We start from the raw sequence: 17,876 nt of genomic DNA on the forward strand, positions 1-17,876 counted from the left end.
GAATTACTAGTAAATCAAATATACTGATCATGGATAAACCAATCATCAATGCCGTTTAGATTGAGCACTTTCACTTCACCACTGGTCAGGAGTGGTAAAGTGCCCAGAGTCCTAAAGCTAGCAAAAACGAAATTCAGCACAGGATCAAAAACAGGAGGTCAGAAGCCAAAAAGATAGGGGAAACCATGCCAAGAGCTGAGAGGTCTAACAAGGGGGTTTTAGCTCGGCCATTACTTGCCATTCATTAGCAGCATTATCACACTTCATTGCTGCCTTCTAAGTTAAACAACAACAAGGTGCTGGATGGAATGCTTGAATTAATCTCAGCCACTGGCAATCGCTTGGGGGCACATCCCAATCTATCGCTTTTCACCCACCATGCTACCTCAGTTTCGACAAAGCCATAAGCAAATAAGTCTTGACCTTGCTCGACTAGGAACATGCCAGCCCAAACTGCCAAGCCGGGTCATCCCTGAACCTGAATACAAGCAGCCTAGGACTGGCTGAGATTAATTCAAGCTTGATATACCTGGCTGAAGAGCTCTAACTAGGGCAAAACTGGTCCTAGGTTGCCTGTGTTCCCATGAGGAGCAGGGCCAAGACTGATTTGCATATGGCTGTGTCCAAATTGAGATGGCCGGCAAAAAATGATGGATTGGGATGCGGCCCAAGAGATTGCAGATGGCTGAGTTTAATTCCTATAGGATTTCCCCATCCATCACCTTGTTGTTTTTGCATTTGCTGCCCTAAGTGCGCTGGGTATGCCCAGTCATGGGCTCCAAGCTCCCTGTGCCACTGGAATGAAGCTATACCTTGCTGAACTAGGGTGAAACCAGTCCTAGATTCCTTGTGTTCCGGGAGGACTTGACCTGGCAGTTTGGGCTGAACTATTTCCATGAGGAGCAGGATCAAGGCTGATTTGCACATGGCTGGGTCCAAACTGAGGTGGCATGGTGTGCAAAAAAATATTGATTTTTATGCAGCCAGAGTGAATGCCCGTAGCAAGATTAATTCAAGCATTTCATCCATTACTTTGTTGTTTTTCATTTGCCACCCTAAGTGTGCTGAGTATGCCTTATCGTGGATCTGGGGCTCACCGTGCCACTGGAACCAAGCAGAACAGTCCTACCTAGGGCAAAACCAGTCCTAGGTTGCTTGTGTTCCACGCCAGGGAGGACCTGGCTTGGCAGTTCACGCTGGGCTGCTCTCATGAGGATCAGGGTCAAAACTGATTTGCATATGATTGATTCCACACTGAGGTGGCATGGTGAGCAAAAAAACAATGGATTGGGTTGTGGCCCAATTGCCAGGAACTGAGATTTTTTCAAGAATTCCATCCATCACTTTGTTGTTTTTGCATTTGCCTTCTAATTTGGCAATGTCACTTACTTTTCTTCCTATGGCGCATGGACCAAGTACAGATTGATTTAGCTTAATTAGTGTGCATGCACTGCTCTTGCTCTGATTGAGGTACTAGTTTTGGCATTTTTATATGGTGAAAACTCAACCCGATCCGAAGGTATTGGAGTGTTTACATTAACACTAGTTACATTTGAAATGCTTCCAGCCGCACTCTAAAATAAGCAGCAATCACATGAGCCTTTATATAAAGCCAAACATGAAAACAGTGAGCAGCAGCAGACCCTCCTATTCATGCCACTGTGTACAGATACCATAGTACAATAATTGGCTGCTACCACTGGTTTTCAGTAATGAGTACAGCGCTAGCACACGTCTCTCAAATAAATTACATCAAAAGTGGGAACACATGAGAAACATGATTAACTTGAATCAGGAAAGGCATGAATAAATCATGTCAATGTCCATGAATGAGTTAGGTACTATTTCTTCATTCCCCTCCCACCCATCTGTACTTTAGTTTGCCACCTATTAATAGACACACTAGTGTACAAACATGTTCAATTAAATCAATTTTTAGGTCGAAGTGCTGTCTGCTTTGCTAATAACATCTTGGGGATATTCGGAAAGCTTGCATGAGAATGTATTCTGCCACTTGCTTACCATTAGCTTTGTGGTTTGTAACTCACATTTGTTTGCTTTCTGTTCACTGGCTCTATTTGTTTTAGGCGGTCCAACTTGAGTTTGACCCTTCGCTTGGCTAAATAATATTTATTGTATTCTAGCATCAATTTCTGTAAACAAGCCTTTAAATATTGTTCTTATCTTGTCACATTTGTTGTGTATTCAGAGACAGAGGTCAAATATCAGGCTCTGTCTTCCAAGAAGCTCGGTGTTTACTTTTTTTTCTCTGACTTCAAAATGAGACGATCTATGTCATTTTTTTCTAGCACACAACAACATTTAAGTGTCTGTATATGAACTGTGCAGATATTTCAGAATATATCAGAATTAGGAAAGCACAAATGAAGCAATTTTTGGGGTAATTCTGAAATGTGGTGGAAACAAACATTTAAATACGATCTAAACACATCTATACTTTAGGTGATTACATTTCCACACATTATCATTTGTGTGTTGTAGACTTTTATCAATACAACTGTATGCCTGTGCAAATGTAATGGTCATTTCAATTAGATGAATTGTCTGTAATGGCAGGGAGCTACCACACTGTGCATATTCCACTCCATGCCACTCCACTTCACTCTGCACCACTCCACACTATACCACTCAACACCATTCTGTATCACTGCACTCTAGTCTGCACCACTCCACTCTACACCACTTCACTTTACACCTCTCTACACCTCACTACTCCATGTCATTGCACCATATCCCACAGTACTCTACTTTTCACCACTGAATTCTTTGCCTTCACACTACACCACTCCACTTTGCACCACCGCACTATTTGCCAATGCATTATACTCTGTACCTCTCCACTCTGTGCTAGTGTATTCTATGCCAATCTACTACTCTAATCTACTCAGCACTGTACTCTACACCACTGTACTCTACTATGCACCACTACACTCTACTCAAACAATCTACTGTATGCCACTGCATCTAGCACCACTGCACTCTACACCACTTTTCTTAAAACCAATGCACTCTACGCCAACATGCTCTGCACCACTGCATTCTACGCAACTGCACTCTACTCTACAACACTTTATACCACTGCACTGTATGCCACTGTGCTCTACGCCGCGGCACTGTATGCTACTTCATTCTACTCTGCACCATTGTAATCCATGCCAATGCTCTCCACAACACTGTACACCACTATACTCCATGCCAATGTACTCTAGTCCACTCTGCTATACACTACTGCACTCTACAATAGTCTACTCTATAACATTGCACTTTCTGAGACTGAACTGTGCATCACTGCATTCTATGCTGCACCACTCTACACCACTGTATTCTAAATCACAGCACTCTACACCAATGCACTAAACACAACTTTACTCAAAACTAGTGAACTCAATGCCAATATACTCTACAGCATTCTACACCACTGCACGATAAGCTACTGTACTCTACTCTGCACAACTGTACTCAACATCACTGCTCTCTGCACCACTCTATGACAATCTACTCAGTAAGTCTGCACTCTCCGCCACTGAACTCAACACCTCACTACAGTGCACCACTGCCCTCTAAACCACTGCTATGCCACTCTACACTATTGCGTGCTGTCCCTACATTCTACGTGAATTCTCTGCCACTAAACCTAATGCTTCTCATCTCTGCACCACTGCACTCTACGCCACTGGAAGCTACACCACTTTATGCCACACTATTCTACTTTGCATCACTTTACTCTGCACCACTGCACTCCACTCTGCACCACTCAACTCTACTTCAATCTACACTAATGAACTCTATGTCACTACACTCTGCATCCCTCCACGCCACTTTAATCTATTTTGTACCACCACACGCTACTGAAATCAGAACCACTCTACTCTATGCCACACCACTCTACCCGTCTGCACTGTACCCTGCACAACTCTATTGTACCCTGAACCACTCCATGCCACTTCACTCAACTCTGAAACAATTTATTCTACGTAACTGCACTCTTCTCAGCAACACTCTACAAAACTATACTCTACATCACTGCTCTCTACGCCAATGCACTCTACACCTCTTTACTCAAAATTAATGCACTCTATGGCAATCTACTCTGCACCATTGTACTTTATGCCACTTCACTCTGACACTACACTCTACAATGCTCCACTCTGTGACACTCTACCCCACAAATCTCTATTCCATGCAATGCCACTCAACTCTACAACACTTTACTCCACCCAATGCTACCCCTCTATAACACTTCTTGCCACTTTACTCCACTCTGTTCTACGACACGCTACTCCACTCTTTGCCACTTCAATCTGCTCTACAACACTCTACTGCAGTCTGCCATGCCATTTTCTTACATCACTTCATTCTGTGATTCTGCATCACTCTACTCCACTCTACTCCACTCTATGCAACACCCTCTATGCCACTCCATTCTGCTCTCCACCACTCCACGACACTCTGCCATTCCACTCGACAACATTCCACACCACTTTGACAAGCCACACCACTAAACTCTACTCTACACCACTTCACACCATTCCACACCACTCTAATCCACTTCACGACACACCAGTCTCCTATACCCCACTAACTATTCGTCCTGCTGAGCAGCAGCCACGCTGCTGTGCAAAATGACTAATACATATTGGCAAACCCAATAGCTTTTGCATGTGTGAGACCGATTGGCTTTGCCAATGCATGTTTTTTTGCAACCCTTGCTGACTTTCCATTTTGTGTTTCTCTTATGTGTTGTTCCTGTGCAGATACAGTTGAGGACATTTGTCTGCAAAGAAACGCATGATTCTGTGCGCTATAAAGATGTTTTAAACAAACAAGTCAAAATTTAGTGCCAATGGTATAGCCCCTGAAGGAGGGGACAGTATAGACGTTTCACTTCCAGTCACTGGTCCCACACTGGTTTAATTAATCTCATTTAACTGTGCTTTCCGGCCTCTATAACCTCTCTGCAGGAGGGCAGTCCAGTCTTGAAGCTGCTCATTGGCGGATGAATTGCTCTCTGTTTGTGACTTTTCTACTTTATTTTCTGAAGCATGGTGAAAGCTAGTAGCTTGAATGCATTGGACCCTGTGGATTTTCTCCATTCTAATACAATTAAATCCTCCAGCTGGCAGTGATTTAATTTTCACAGCATTTGCATTTACGGCCATTTGGCGGATATTCAGTAAATATAAATGGGCAAATTATGGAAGACCACTCAGAATTTTAAAAGCTGCGACAGAAATAGACAAAATAGATCCAAATATGGGGTACAGTATTTAAAGTGCCATGTGTAGAGAGTAAAAGTTGTGCCTTGTGAAGTATGAATAGCTTATTTAGCAGTATACAAGTGCCAGAATGCCAAGCTAACCTCAAGGTTCAATCCTCTCCCCTACCCTCTTTAACCTCTACCTAGATTCACTATGTCATCCACAGAAACTCTGGGATTCTTTTCCACATCTCCGCCATTGACAATCAAATACACATGAAAATCTCATCCTGGAAGATGTTACCCTGCTTTCAAAAACATTCTTAAAGATTCGTAACTGGATGTCCAACCACCATTTAAAACTTAGCCCAAATTAAAAAAAATTAAATGATTTTGATCTAATCTCTGAAAGCAAAAACTCCAGTACAAGAATGGATGGCTAGCCTTCCCGTCTGGATGGCTGCCCCAGCATACTGAGAGACAGCCGCCTACCGACCCAGATGGATACAGTCACCCCTAGACAACTCAGACCTACTCTATCACCTAGAGAGTTACGTGGAAACGTGGCTCAATCTAACCACACTCTAGACCTCTACTTCCTCCCAACTACACCATTTTGCATTGCAACCAGGAAGGTAGACGTGGTGGAGGTCTTACACTTATTCACAGGACCCTCCCACAAACTAATTTTCAGTCTTCCGAATACATGTCAGTGGAACTGTCCACATCCATTACATTCAACCTCAGATTGAGTGTGATTTACCATCCACCAGGTCAAAACAACATATCATTGAGGAATGCATGGATTTCTTCACCTCACAACTTATCAGCTCAGACAACAATATCTTGCTTGGCGACTTGAACATCCACAGGGGAGGTGTGGGCAACAATTTTGAGGACACTTTTACCTCCTTTCTCAATGCCAATAATCTCCAACAACACTGCCTTAAACTTGCACACCACAAAGGCACCCTTGTGGACTTGATAATCTCTAATTCCCCCAACCTAAAAACGTATGACCCCATTCCAGTCCACTGGTCTGACCACATGCATATTCCGTTCTCCCTATGCAGGTCTTATACCAAAACATACAGCAACCCAAGAAAGAGAAAATATGGTTCAGGGACACATCCATCCTTGACACAGAAGCCATGGCCATCACGACCCTTCCCACCCTGAGTTTGATTACACCTCATCTTGATTTTAAGAAGGCCGCCGACAAGTACAACTATTGCATGGAATCCTTTATAGACAAATGTGAACCCCAGAAGTGCATATTATCCAGGCCAAAACCCTCTAGGCCCTGGTAAGAACCTTATGAAGGAAGAAAGCTTATCAGAAAATATGAGAAAGAATGGAGACAAAAGGGACACTTTCAAAAAGGAAATCAAACTCCTCCTATTTCAGACATCTTGTTTAAGCACCCTCTACCAGCCATAAATACTCTCACTACCGCAATCTGAACTACCTTCCTTATATGACCCCACCATCTAAATCAATGCTTTAATTGTATAAGTCATCTGACCAACTGCTGTAGCTGTCTCTTATGGTAACTCGTGCACACATCTACCTATGTAAAAGTTCGAGTTTAATTACTATACCTGTAACCCCAGTGTACCCATGTATCCTGCTTGTTGTAAAGCGCTCTGATGCCTTCAGTCTACGTCTGTGCTATATAAAATTGCAAAATAAATATAAAATAAATACGGACATGCTCCTTTCAGATAGCATGTGACACTTGAGATGTTTTGAATGCGTGACTGCAGCCCCGGTTTATTTCATTTACTGGACGCAGCTTTGGATTTTCTCATGATCAGCTAAACTAATGCAATTTACCCTTTGTGCAAAGTTCCCCCTTCCTCTTCACCCATAGAGAACACAGAAAAAATCATTCTTCAGCTGCTCAAAGTCTAAGCAGTTGTTTGGAATGGTAGGCACCAACAAGTGTTCCACAATGTGCAATAGGCTTATGTAACGCAAAAGCAAAAACAATACCAGTCAGGGGAAAAAACTGATCTTCAAAAAGGTGACAAAAAAAATAGATTGCTTCTTGAATACTTTTTGGACTTCACAGTAACTACTACTATTCTGCTACTACCACCACTGCTGTTGCTGCCACGACTCCCCACCTCCAACCCACTCCCTGTTTGGTTTTCTTAAAGCAATTTAGTGCTACATCAAAAAAGTATTAGCGCTATATGAAAAAAAGTGTATTTTGTGCAATTTTTTATTTACTAATCCATCTTGGATTGGAAATAAAAAAAAAAATGCTCACCTCATTTTGTAGGTGCGCACATCTGTGTAGGTGAGCACCTACAAAATGCTGCGTCATACACATCCTAGGAGTTTTCTTTTACAATATTTTCAGCCATGCTTCTGTACAGCATGGCTAAAAATAATTGCTGAAGCTAATAGGTCTTATAGCCAAAGCCTATTTGCTTTGCCAAAGCTGGTTATAACTGGTACCCCCACTGAGGTGAAGCGAAAGAAAGTTCTGGAGTTCTTCCACCCCGCCCGCCCCATAGTGTCTGCTATTTCCTATCTCCCTGTCCTGGTCCCAGCCTGTATGCAGTCACAATAGGCTTGTGTGAAGTTCTTCAAGTGTGAGCTGAGGCAGTGTCTTTTGAAGTGCAAGCAGGGCTGTGTACAGCTTTGCTCCCATCCTGCCAAGTCCCAATCCCTCTATTGTGTGGCTGTCTAATACACTTATTCATGTGACCCAGGAAGAGGCTGCTGGCACCAAATATTTAGGGCAAGAAAATGCCAACTTTCTAAAAGTAGCATTTTTGGAATTTTTACTTGAAATCTGACTTTACCTTTAAACAGTATTTTGAATTATAATTCTTTAGAAACCAAACATGGTATTTTGACCTGCTCCCAAACATACATTAACACATATTAAATGTAATAAAGTAACACAGTGTTATCTGATGGGAGAGATTGGCCTCACAGAAGTTAAAAACAAATTTGTGAGTTTTCAATACCAAGACATGTAATACCTAAAAGTATGTGTCCAGCCTACCATATGGGTGACCTAACTGTAATAAAAAAGGAAGTATTAGGCTTGGCAAGGGAATTATCTTGCGAAGTCGAATTGGCAGTTCAAACTGCACAGAATGCAGAACAAATCAAACATTCACCCCTAGTCACATCTGGGTTTAATCCATCAGGTTTTCTTTGCTTGCCATTCCATTTCAGCTCAGACCCAGCCATATGCAAATCAGTCTTGACCCTGTTCCCCATGGGAACAGTCCAGCCCGAAATGCCAGGCCAGGTCTTCCATGGACCAGAAACAAGCATCCTGGGACGGGTTTCGGGGTATCACCCTTCATCAGCAAGGCTAGCTTGAGTCTGGTGGCATAGCAAGCATGGGACCCACGTCTGGGCATACCCTTCCCACTTTGGGTGACAAACGCAAAAACAATAGAAGATGGACGGAATGCAGAACAAATCAAACATTCCCCCCCCCAATCACAGATCTGGGTTTAATCCATCAGTTGTTTTGCTTGCCATGCCATTCCAGCTCAGACCCAGCCATATGCAAATCAGTCATGATCCTGTTCCCCATGGGAACAGTCCATCCCGAACTGCCAGGCCAGGTCTTCCCTGGACCAGAAACAAGCATCCTGGGACCGGTTTCAAGGTATCACCCTTCATCAGCCAGGCTAGCTTGAGTCTGGTGGCATAGCAAGCACGGGACCTACATCTGGGCATACCCTTCCCACTTGGGGCGACAAACACAAAAACAACAGAAGATGGACGGAATGCAGAACAAATCAAACATTCACCCCCAGTCACAGTCCTGCCAACCAATAGCACTTAATTTACCAAACCTGGGTATATGATATTCCACTTTACTAGGAACATATAAGTACATTTAATATGTCAATCAAGTATAAACCAATTTTACCATGTTTTAGGGAGTGAGCACAGGCATTTTATCACTGGTTAGCATTGGTAATGTGCACATAATCCTAAGGCCAACAAAAAGAAATTCAGCACAACAAGAGGTAAGAAGGCAAAAGGTTAGGGGGAAGACCATCCTAATGCTGACAGATTTTACACAGAGCTTGGTGGCTTGTACTGAGAAAGCAGTGCCTCCTATGGCTTTTTACTTAAGACCAGACACCCATGTCTTGTGCAACATTCCAATGGACCAAAAAACACATTTCCAAATAACCTTGAACGACTAAAGCCAGCTTTCCCTTAAGAAGACAGTCAAATTGTGATTCTGGCATTGATGATATATTCTAAGAACATCTGCCAAAAAGGGGTGTTTTGTGAGCCAGTCCAGACTTGAACTGATTTTAAACAAGTATGTGTTTCTCTTTCAGGGTTCCAACTGGATTGGGAGATGTCTCCAAATACCCGGATTTGGTGGCAGAGTTGTTGAGGAGAGGCTGGACTGAACTGGAATTGAAAGCTGCCCTGGCTGAAAACCTATTGAGAGTTTTTGAAGGGGTGGAGGAGGTGAGTGATACAAATGCTTCACTTCTGTGTGTCCACAAGCTGTACAGCCACACCCACTTGAGAGCATAAGTGTTAGGTGCATACTTTGAATGGACGTTCACCAGTACCTAAGGAAAGGGCTAGGTGCAAGTAACCTGAAATGTACTCGGAGTCTTAGACAATGGGCAGATTAATGGTGTACTAGACCAGCTATGCAGTAGACATCCCAATGTTTTTTTATATTTAAGAATTGTTTAGTTTCTTTCTAGTGAACATTTTTGTGCCATCTTGATACCTTAGAGTTAGACGAACCACTAGTTAGCCTAATGAGATGAACTATCACTGCCTGCTCATTGTCCTATACAAATGTTAAGCAAACTGTAGTGAGTTCGAATTTTGTTTTTACAAAACAGTACAAAATAAAATAAAATAAAAAAACAACACAGCTGTAAGATCCCTCATGTAAGAAAATTACACTTCCAGGTGATGCATTACCTTTTAGAGTACTTGCACAGAAGTTAGAAAATACACTTTCGAAGCTCTTTCTTTATCTCGAGTAAGCGAACTGTAGATGCTGCCCTTAATTAGTGATGTATGACATTTCCACAGTTGGCTCTTGCCACTTTTGCCACCACCTGAAGTGTTTTTAATTGCACTTTCTTTATTGACGAAGTTTAAAAAAAAAAAAATGCATAAGAAAAATCAGCACGGAATTTGTTTTTCAGAAGAGCAACGTGCGAAATCCTACCTTTGGCCCGAGGATTCTTCAGCAAAATCAGAAAAATACGTATGAAATTTAGTTTTCGAGAGAAGTTTTATGAAGTGGATAAACTCTGCAGCTCTGTTCAGCTCTTAAGTGTATTACCGCCTCAGAACATTACTAGCATACTGATAACTTCGACATTCTTAAATCACAAGGTGACGTTCGAAATAGCCTGACAAGAGTGCAATGGCAGACTAGCCATCCCTTCAGAGTGGATTGGCTAACGGAACACCCACGTAATTGGTAGATATATTCATGGCGGAGATATAGGGGGGAGGCCACAGGGAAAAATATTCCCACTCTCAGAAAGAAAATAAAAGAAACAATTAGCAAGTGTTTTGCCCTGCCCATTTTTTCATGCAAAAATATTCTTCTGATTATTTTCAAATGAGAAATCTTTTGAAAATTTCAAAAAGCCAGGCACTTTCACAAAAAACTTGGTGAAAACTGTGCACAGCTTGTGAAAATTAATAGGTGCACATTTTCCACCAGATTAGAGTCAGAATATCCAGAAATGAGGCATCATGTGCAGTTTGTGCATAATTTCTGGGTGTGTGCAAAATTATATTTTGGGCCAAATTGTGGTAAACTCCTGCAATTTGCGCTCAGATTATAGTCCTGTTTTGAGTGTGAAAGGAGTTCGCACCAAAGCAAGGTTATCTGGTCCATTCTGATCAGGGCCTTACACTCCTGCTGCTTCTTTGCCACTACTCAGTGATCACTCCACTTTATATATACAGTTTATTTCTTTGCAATTCTTCTCCAAACGATGTCCCTGGCTAGATGTGCTTCCGTAAATTTACAGCCCTTTCATTGAAGAAGAATGTACTTTTATGGCTTTTGACTTTCTCTTCAATATTTCCTGTTTCATTGCCTCTTCTAAGAAGGCTCCCTCACTTGGAGAGAGTCAAGAATACACTCCCACGTTTCAGAAGTGTTGGGTAGGGAGGCTTATCGAGACTGAGCAATATTTCAGAAGCAAGGCAATTGGCTACTGAGAAGCATAAACCAAAAACGTATTTGTCTTTGGACCCTCTGATAAGGTGTAATTATCATAAGACTCATTGGTACCCATTTTATCAATCTGAGGATGAAGGTAAATGTAGCTGTCTTTGCCAGGGTCAAATTTGTGGCGTGGTGGCTTCGGACAAGTTGGGCTACCAATTCAAGCCTTTTAAGTAAGCATAGCAGTTACATGAAAAAGATGGGTTGGTCAACCACTGTACATTATCACACAGCTTTGTAACTTTGTAACTTTGCAACATTTTGAGAGTCACAAAATCTCACTGACACCTGTCCTCAAATATGTGAGGATTAGCCTCAGAATAATAACTGACCCCAGTTCTACAGTGTGTAGAAGTAAATAAGACTGATGCAGGCTGATTTTTGGGGTTTATGTTTGGCATTATTCGATTGTACTATAAGGAAACCTACTGAACCCCGCATCGGCACCTGGCTTCATCACAGCCACCCCTCAGCTACAAGATCGCCAGCCAAGACAGACTTCATAAGCCCAGAGGCGGAATCGCCATCATTTACAAGAACACTATTAGCTGTATCACCTCCACAGATGTCATCCACCAACATAGAGCACCTGTCGCTCAAGCTCCAAATCACAGCCAACTTCAAGCGGCACTCTCATCAACAGACCAACGGGACCATGCACCAACTTCACCGAAACCTTCACAGACATTGTTGTACCAGTCTCCCTTGACACTAGCAATTACATCCTACTCAGAGACCTGAACTTCCACACGGAAGACCACGCCGACCCCAACTCAAAAGCACTGATTGAAGACCTTGAAAGCCTGGATCACACCTAATGAATAAAATGACCTTCCCACATCACTGAACACTTCCTGAATCCTATTTTTACCATCTTTGACAACATCCAAATCGATGAGCGCAGACCTGTCTCCTGGACCAACCACACCCTCAACAAGTTCAGCATCCATAGTCCAACTTACAGGCACCAATGCCAGACCAGCCCATCAAAACTGTAAATGCATCACTGACAAGGACTGGAATACTACTCTCAACACTCAGTGACCCAAACACAGCAACAGCTTCCACAAAACCATCAAGAATTTCAACAATTGGATCACCTCCTGTGCCTACTCTCCGACCCTATTCAAACATGACAATACAACAAGATCTAGACTTCAGGCCAGTTGGTACACAAAAGAACTCAGACTCACGAGAACCTAATGCAAACAACTCAAGCACAAATGGAGAATGAGCTAGGACAGTGCTGACTGGAGAGCATTCACATTCGCCTTGGGACACCACCACTAAATGATCTGGACCACTCTGGTGGCCTGCATCAATGCCAATACCAACAGAAGCATAGACACCTCACTATTGTGAAGGATTTCACTTCACCAGAGGCTGTCTCCAACTCTATCACCCCATTGCAGGACCTCTGCAAAAATCTTTCTCAATTCTTCAGCAACTAAATCACTGCCATTTACATCAACTTCAACCCACAACCGGACTCAACAGACCTCAACAAACACCTCATAACCTTATCCAGACAAACCATGCTAACCACATGGGCCGTCATCACTCCAGAAGTAACCACTGCCACCATGAAGTCCATCCACTTAGGGGCCCTATCGGACCCTGGCCCCCACCACATCTACTCGAGAGGACTACAACCCATCAGCATCATGCACACACTCAGGCTAAATACTCCACTTCTTCCTCAACCTTCCCAGATGTTTGGAAACATGGAGCTGTCCTCTTATTGCTGAAGAAACCCTCTGCAGATCCTTCAATGCTTGTCAACTACTGACTGATCTCCCTGCTACTATTGTCAGCCAAGGTCTTAGATAAAATCATCAACATAGGCTTCACCTAATACGTCAATGACCACCAGCTCCTCAGCACCACTCAGACTGGTTTCAGAGCCAACTACTTCATGGAAACTGCCCTCATCGCTGCCAAGGATGACATATACATAACTCTGGATGGAGGAGACATGGTGGCTCTCATCCTCCTGGACCTCTCCGCAGCAGTTGACGCTGTCTCCAACTCCATCCTCATCCAATGCCTACAAGACATCGGAATCCAAGGATATGCACTCCGATGGATCTGCTTCTTCTTGACTGGAAGGACACAATCAGGCTGGCGCCGTAAGCTCAGATTTCCACAACCCTGTCTGCGGAGTTATGCAAGTATCCTCCCTGAGCCAGAACCTCTTCAACTCATACATGATAACTCTAGCCAGCATCTTCTGCTCGCAGAGCATCAATGTCCTCTCCAACAACAAACTCATTCTCCCCCTCACAGACAAGATTCCAGGTACCCAGATCAAGTTTAATGACTGAAATCGCCCACTGGATGAAGACAAACTGTCTGAATCTGAACACTGACAAGACCGAAATCGTGATCTTCATGAAGAGCACTTTACCATGGGACTCCTCATGGGAGCCAACATAGCTACGACAGACCCCCCTCCAAGGACCTCGGGCTCATCATTGACTGCAAAGTCAACATGACCTCCCAAGCCAATGGTGTCACCACCTCATGCTGCCATACCCTCAAGATGCTGAAAAATATTTTCAAATGGCTCCCAATCAGCAGCCAGAAAACCATCATGCACGGCCTCGTCACAAGCAAGCTGGACTACAGGAACATCTTGTATGCCGAGATCAACAAAAAACACCCCAGAAGTCTGCAGACCATTCAGAACTCGGAGGGCAGAATCATTCTCAATCTCCCATGCCATACATACATCACACCACATCTAAAGAAGATCTACTGGCTCTCCACATACAAACAGGCACATTCCAAACTTCTAACCCACACTTTCAGGACACTGCATACCACTGGCCAATCATACTTTAACAATCGCATCTAATGTCACAAATCTTCTAGACAACTCTGCTCATTTGTATTCCTACTTGTACACATCCCAGATCCAGCAGTCAAACCTTCTACATCACTTCTAAAGCATTGAAAACTCTGCAGCTACACATAAAAGCCCCCTCCTCACCTCTTGAATTCCGCAAGAAACTGAAGACCTAGATTTTCAAATACTGCCACTAGGCCCTAGATTTAGCTAGACTCTTCCTTGCTCAGCATCAGGATACTCTCCTGGGTGATAGTGCCCTCTTCAAATCTGTGTAACATACCAGAGCTGATACGGGGTTTGAGATTAAACTTGTTGCTGTTATGGCATGATTCGTCCACCTTGCTGTGTGCAAAAATCCAGTGAGCATGTTTTCTTTTCCTACCTGGAAATGCTAAAGGATGTCCTGACGGATATTGTATACTGTCTGCTGAAATCAGTTTTTTTTTTATAAACAGTTTTATTGATTTTATTGCTGCTTCAACATAATACCAACAACAGGTCACATCTACACCACTGATACATACCAATGTACAAATGTATAATTCCTGGCTGGGCTTCAACAGAACACACCCTTAATACGTTATGTTGTCCAAGGACACATTTGGCTGTTATTGCCGTGTTTAGAAGATTTCTCATTATCCGACATCACAAAACCCTTTCCATTTCCCCCACATTTTGCTGTATTTAGCTGGGCATCCTTGCGTCTTGTATACTAGCTTTTCTTGCTGAGCACACCGGTCCACTCCTCGCCTCCACCGAGCAAGTGTTGGCACTGCCTCTGAGTTCCAGCTGGCAGCTATGTCACTCTTGGCCAGCAGGTATGCTATTCCCAGGAAGATACGGTCTGCCCTGCCGTTCCCCACTCCCTCGGACACCCAAAAGGATTGGCAACAGGGCCATCTCTACCTCCACTGCCAGTACTCTGCAGAGCTCAGCGGTCACCGCTCGCCAATAGGTTGCTATGCGCAGAAAAGCCCACACCATGTGGTAAAAGTCTGCATTGGGTCTTGAGTAACGGGGGTAGTCAGCATGAGGTCGGAGACCCGTTCTTTGCATTCTGTCGGGGGTGAGGTATGCAGAGTGTAAGTAGTATGCTTGTACCAGTCGGAGACAGGTAGTTATGGTCAGGCTCCTTGGGGCCATCAAGGCGTCCCGCCAGTCCTGCTCCTCCATCTGTCCCAGCCAGCCCTCCCATTGCTCTCTGAGACTTGTGAGCAGCTTTGCTGTGTTAATGATCAAAGTACGGTATATCTGGGACACCACGCCCTTGCCCAAGTCACCCAGTAGGATTTTCGCCTCTGCCAGACTAAACTCAGCCTGGATGTGGGCACCTAGTGCATGTCAGAGCTGCAAGTATTTGTGAAACTGGGTCTTGGAGAGGGAGTACTGCTGTTGGAGTTCCTGGAAGACAGCATATGGGAACCCACCCAGATGTCCCCCAGGAGCGAGATACCTATGCTATCCCATTTATGGAATCCCTCCAGGGCAGAGACGTCACAGAGCCACATTCCCTGCCAAAGTGGGGTTTGCTGGGTGAGACTTGCCCACCACCTTGTTTCCCGTTGCGCTACCCTCTACCCTGTAAGTACCATTCTCGTCACTTCAGAAATCGCTCGTAGGAGGTGGGCACCATATAGTAACTCAAGTAGCTTGGGGAAGCCCACTGTCAGGAGTTCAAGCTGGTATGCTGGGTGTGACCACCCGCCTCCCAGCCAATCATTAAGTACCAGCAGTTGTGTAGCTAGAAAAAGGAGTACATCGTCGGTGTACAAGGCCCTCACATCGGGTGGGCCAAGCCCATCCACTCATTAGCAGGTCTTCCCTTATGATTTTCGCCAGGAGTTCGATCGCTAAGGTGAAAAGAAGCAGGGATAACGGGCATCCCCGGCGGGTCCCCCAGCAGATGGGAAGGGGTCCGAGACTACCCCGTTCACTTGTGCGCGGGCTGTCGGGTTGGAATAAAGGAGCTGCACCAGCCTCCGATATCTAGGGCCAGTCCCCACTTTTATAAGCACCTGGGAGAGATATGACCAGTCAACCGTAATAAATGCTTTTTCAAAGTCTATGAGGAGCAGCGTCAGGTGTGGGGACAAGGAACGACAGTGGGCCAATGCTGTATGAAGCCGCCAAAGGCAGTGCCGGGTGCTTCTGGTTGGCAAGAATCCACATTGATCTGGGTAGATTAGGAAGGGTAGCACCTTCTTAAACCTGGTAGCCAGTATTGTGGAGCGAATTTTAATTTCGGTACTGAGGAGCGAAATGGGGCGGTAGGCAAAGCAGGGTATTGATGGTGGCTGGGACTTCGGAATCACTGCAATAGTGGCCTGATCGTGGCAGGAGGAGAAGTTTCCTGTCCATTCGGCTTCCGCATACAGATTCAGCAAGCATGGGGCTAAAAGATCACCGCACTTACTATAGAGCTCTGCCCAAAACCCATCCGGGCCTGAGGTCTTACCCCGGGCCAGTGTAGAGATACCCCGTCTAATTTCCTCCAGCACTATGGGTTCATCTAAGTCTTTGTTCCAGCGGTCGAGATTCTGGGGAGGGACACATCACACAACAGTGGTGCCTCCCGTTCCGGATGGGGTCGCGGACGCTCTGTAACAAGCCATGCGTAGTAAGCGGCAAAGCCCTGGGTGATAGACTGGGGCGTCTTGCAAGAGCTGCCCGAGTCGTCCATGATTTCGGGGACAATTCTGAAATCTGTTTTATTGTCTAATATCATTTTTAAAGCTTATAGACTTTGTCAAAAAGTTGGATGGGACTGCCTCCTGTAACAAATCATTGGGCCACAGGATTTTTCCTTGTCCCTTTAACAACTCTTTTAACAGAGTCATGGATTGGAACTGCTGAAGAGGCTGTCACACACTGGTAACCAAGAACTGGGTTTGACAAATATTCTGAAACAGATAGGAGTTGAAATGGTTGTATGTCAGCATATCAGATACAGATATATAGTTTTTCTAAAATATTGTGTCTGAAATATGGTTTATAAAAAGATATTGGTCCCTTGGGTATAGATGTTCTATTATTAACTCCAATTGAACGATATTTTTGTAGACAATACACAATATTTGTCAGACGATAATCTGATAATGATATTATGGTACAACACATTTCAAATTGAATATGTTGAAACTTTTGCTGGTCAGAATGGAGAGTGATGGGGGGGTCGTCCATTACATGGGTAGACAACTGATGGAAACAGGCCAATTTGAAATGGAGCCGGAAAACTGGGGTGTAAAAAATAACTAGATAGGTAGCTTAATAGATTATAAAACGACTTGTTAAATATGGAAAAAGTTTTAGAGTGTAGGTTTTATCCAGGGATTATGCTAACTCCGAAGGCTCACTGGTATACCAATGGAAGCAGAACAAATAACATCTATATTGCAATAGTCAGCACAATATTGAGTTTTAAATATCATGACAATTAAGCAGGAGATCCTTCGGGTGGGGGGTCTGGCAAGACAGCAGAGAAATATAAATTTAAATGTAGCCGATTGGTCTGGTAGAGAAGGTGCCAAAGGATATAAAAACACCATGGGCCAGATGTATCAAAAAAACGAATTGCATTTCTTAAATAGCAA

General features: G+C 43.9%; 1 protein-coding gene across 1 annotated transcript in view; it reads left to right on the forward strand.

The window, feature by feature from the left end:
• DPEP1 (dipeptidase 1) overlaps positions 1 to 17,876 on the forward strand; it is a 142,583-nt gene that overhangs the window by 122,710 nt on the left and 1,997 nt on the right. The window contains exon 9 of the mRNA XM_069216653.1: positions 9,553 to 9,688. Within this exon, the coding sequence (XP_069072754.1) occupies positions 9,553 to 9,688 (136 nt within the window). The remainder of the gene's footprint in view (positions 1 to 9,552; positions 9,689 to 17,876) is intronic.

This window comes from Pleurodeles waltl, chromosome 12 (genome assembly GCF_031143425.1).
Source record: "Pleurodeles waltl isolate 20211129_DDA chromosome 12, aPleWal1.hap1.20221129, whole genome shotgun sequence".
NCBI classification, from domain to species: domain Eukaryota; kingdom Metazoa; phylum Chordata; class Amphibia; order Caudata; family Salamandridae; genus Pleurodeles; species Pleurodeles waltl.